General features: G+C 44.3%; 1 protein-coding gene across 1 annotated transcript; it reads right to left on the bottom strand.

Moving 5' to 3' along the window:
• Positions 1-714: 714 nt before the first annotated feature.
• On the bottom strand, positions 715-2,836 carry LOC147246337 (tripartite motif-containing protein 16-like). Its single transcript, XM_086182751.1, has one exon. It carries the CDS (start codon positions 2,633-2,635, stop codon positions 1,295-1,297), a length of 1,341 nt encoding a protein of 446 aa, XP_086038877.1. The 5' UTR covers positions 2,636-2,836; the 3' UTR covers positions 715-1,294.

Raw genomic sequence — 2,836 nt, 5'->3', positions numbered from 1 at the left:
GACACAAGACCAGAAGAAACATAATTTGGATTTACACCATCATTCATCTTAATTGTACTGAGAAGAATATTTGTACTACAAGAAGAGTTGAGGACTTGAAGATGAGCAACTGTCTCCTGTGGTGTTACTCCTTTACAGTCACTGATAAGGTATAAAATAACCAAGTATTATTGACATAAATTACATCAATTTGATTGATATGATTTTATTAATTTTAAGTGCAAAAAATAATGTAAATATAACACAAACTCTCTCAGAAAAAATCACTTCTTCCAGGATTCTTCTCCTGTTTCTCTGTCAGTTTCAGAAGAGTGAAGCTGAAACAAATTCCCTGATTGCAATGAGCTCTGTTGTTTCCCTGTTTTCACTGTGATTTTTTTCAGATTGTTAATATATTTTTAAACATTCAGTTTAATCTTTCAGATGACAAGAAAAATACATTACAGAAGTAGACCACATTTTAACTCATATACAAGTATTTTTATTGGAATGTTATTGGATAAAAGGTCTTTTCACTTCTGTAATCCAGTGTTAATTGGAATGGTATTACCTGGGTTGCCATTCTAATTGTATTTTTTTCATATTTATCTAATTAATGATCTTAACAGGACTGACATGTAAGCAACAGGAAAGAAAAAAGTCACAGGGATGATGGGAATCGTTCTTCAGAAAACTTCATATATTAATAGCTTGTAAAAAATACTGCATTTATAGTTGTTTTTGTTATATTTTAATAGTAATAGAACAGTTACAGAATCATTGACATTTAAAACTTAGACAAATGTATTGCAAATGAATGTTCACAAGAAACAGCTTCGCTGCTGACAAAACAGAAATTGATGAAAGTGGGTCACATTCTTCAGATTTGAAACATTGTAAACTTGTACAAAAGAAATACTGTATTTTTTGTTTTATAGTTTCACAGTAATAAGTTCTCTGTCTGGTGGAACGGTGGTGCAGTGGCCTACACTGTCGCCCCCCCAGCAGGAAGATTCTGGCTTCGAGTCCTGGTTCCAGCACTGGGTCTTCTGTGTGGAGTCTCCATGTTCTCCCTGTTCCTGTGTGGGTTCTCTCTGGTACTCCAGCTTCCTCCCACAGACCAAAGACATCAAGAGAGGACGAGGCTGATTGATGCTCTAAATTGACCGTAGGTGTGGCTGAGTTGTGTTGGTCCTGCAATGGACTGGTGACCTGTTCAGGGTGAACCCCACCTCTCGACTGAAAGGCTGCCCCCCCCCCCAACCCTTGACAGGATAAGCGGTAGAAGATGAATGGATTGAGGGATGTTTGCTGCTTACTGAGTCTTAGTGTTGATCAACTCAACCGTATCTCCAACGTTCCTGAAATGGAATCCAGCATGGGGAGGCTGAGTGAAGTTGGCCTCAGTCCTGTAGAGTAGATCCATCTGTTTATTGTCCCTGATGTTGAAGAAGGCCAGCTCTCCTGCGTACTGATCCAGGTACACTCCGATTCTGTGTGACACAGGACCTGTGGCCATCGCCACAACGTAGTTGTTATAAAGCACCTTAAAACTTTGGTTGTCACACGTCAGAGCCCAAGATGTGCCGTTCTGTCCCAATCCACAATCCAGGCCTTTCCCTGCTCTGCCGATGTCCTTGTATGAGACTGCCGTAGTCCCTGCAGCTCCCGTCCACTCCACCTCCCAGTAACAACGGCCAGTTATGCTCTCTCTGCTGAGGACCTGAGGATGATGCCCGAATCTGTCTGGGTGGGGAGAATAAGCTTGTTCCTCCGCCATGAATTTGGCTGCTCTATTCCCCTCAGAAAGGAACAGCTGTGCGTGGGCTGTGTTGGGATCCAGCGTAATGGGACGAGAATACTGGAGGAATTCCTCTCTGGTCCGTGGCTGCGACAGCAAAAACTCTGTTTGAGACAGCGTCTGCGTGATGTGAAACCCCCAGTCCATCAGAACATTCTCCACTGAACTGAGGGTGTTTGACGCAGCTGCTTTCACATCATCAAAGTAATGAAGAGGAGTGTTTTGGATGTGAGGTCCAGTTGGTCCTTGGTGCTTCATCCCCTCATCTTTTGTCATCTCAAGAATTTCCTTCCTGACCTTTTTGCGGACCTCTCTGATCCGCCTCAGTTCAGCGTACTGCTTGGCCTTAATTCGCTGCTTCACATCAGCGCGTCTCCTCTTGATGGCGTGGATCAAGTCAGTGAAGTTCTTCTCACTTTTCTCCACTGCCTGATCAGCAGACAGGTTGATTGCCGTCACCTCATGCTGGAGCTTCTTGATGTACGACTTTCTCTCCTCGATTCGCTTCTTCAGCAGGTTGTGCTCTTTCTTCCTCCTTTCTACCATGATGTCAAGTCCTGGACGGTCAGGATTTTCAACCAGTTTGATCCCGTCTTCAGAAGGTGAGCCTGTCTTCTCATGGTGCTTCTCACACGGCTCAACCAGCGTGTGCTTTTCAAAGGCGGGGGCTTGAAAATGAGGCTTCAGGTGTTTGTCACAGAAGGCGATGAGACAAAACAGGCAGTACTTGCAGGCTTTCAGCTTCCTCTCAGTGCACACATCACACGCCACATCTTGTGGTCCAGCGTAACTGTGTTCAGAAGGAGCCTTGTGGAATCCAGACTTCTGAAGCTGCTCCACCAAATTTGTTAACATGGTGTTTTTAGCCAGGACAGGCCTTGATCTGAAGGAATGCCAGCACTGGGGACAGCTGACAGAACGTCCCTGTTTCCAGGAGTTTTCCAAACAGCTCAGACAGAAGCTATGTCCGCAGGGAATAGTCACCGGGTTCTTGTATATTCCCCGACAGATGGTACAAGAGATGACATCTGTGTACAGCTGAGTTTGGCGTTGCTC

The sequence above is a fragment of the Aulostomus chinensis genome, chromosome 17 (genome assembly GCF_037954235.1).
Source record: "Aulostomus chinensis isolate RoL2024-O1b breed Wild chromosome 17, RoL_Achi_v1.0, whole genome shotgun sequence".
Taxonomy (NCBI): domain Eukaryota; kingdom Metazoa; phylum Chordata; class Actinopteri; order Syngnathiformes; family Aulostomidae; genus Aulostomus; species Aulostomus chinensis.
The sequence above is the reverse complement of the archived record's forward strand: the minus strand, read 5'-3'. Positions and strand labels throughout refer to the sequence as shown.

What these genes read in the sequence shown, in the direction of transcription:
- LOC147246337 (XM_086182751.1), bottom strand. Translation starts at nt 2,635, where the DNA reads ATGTTAACAAATTTGGTGGAGCAGCTTCAGAAGTCTGGATTCCACAAG.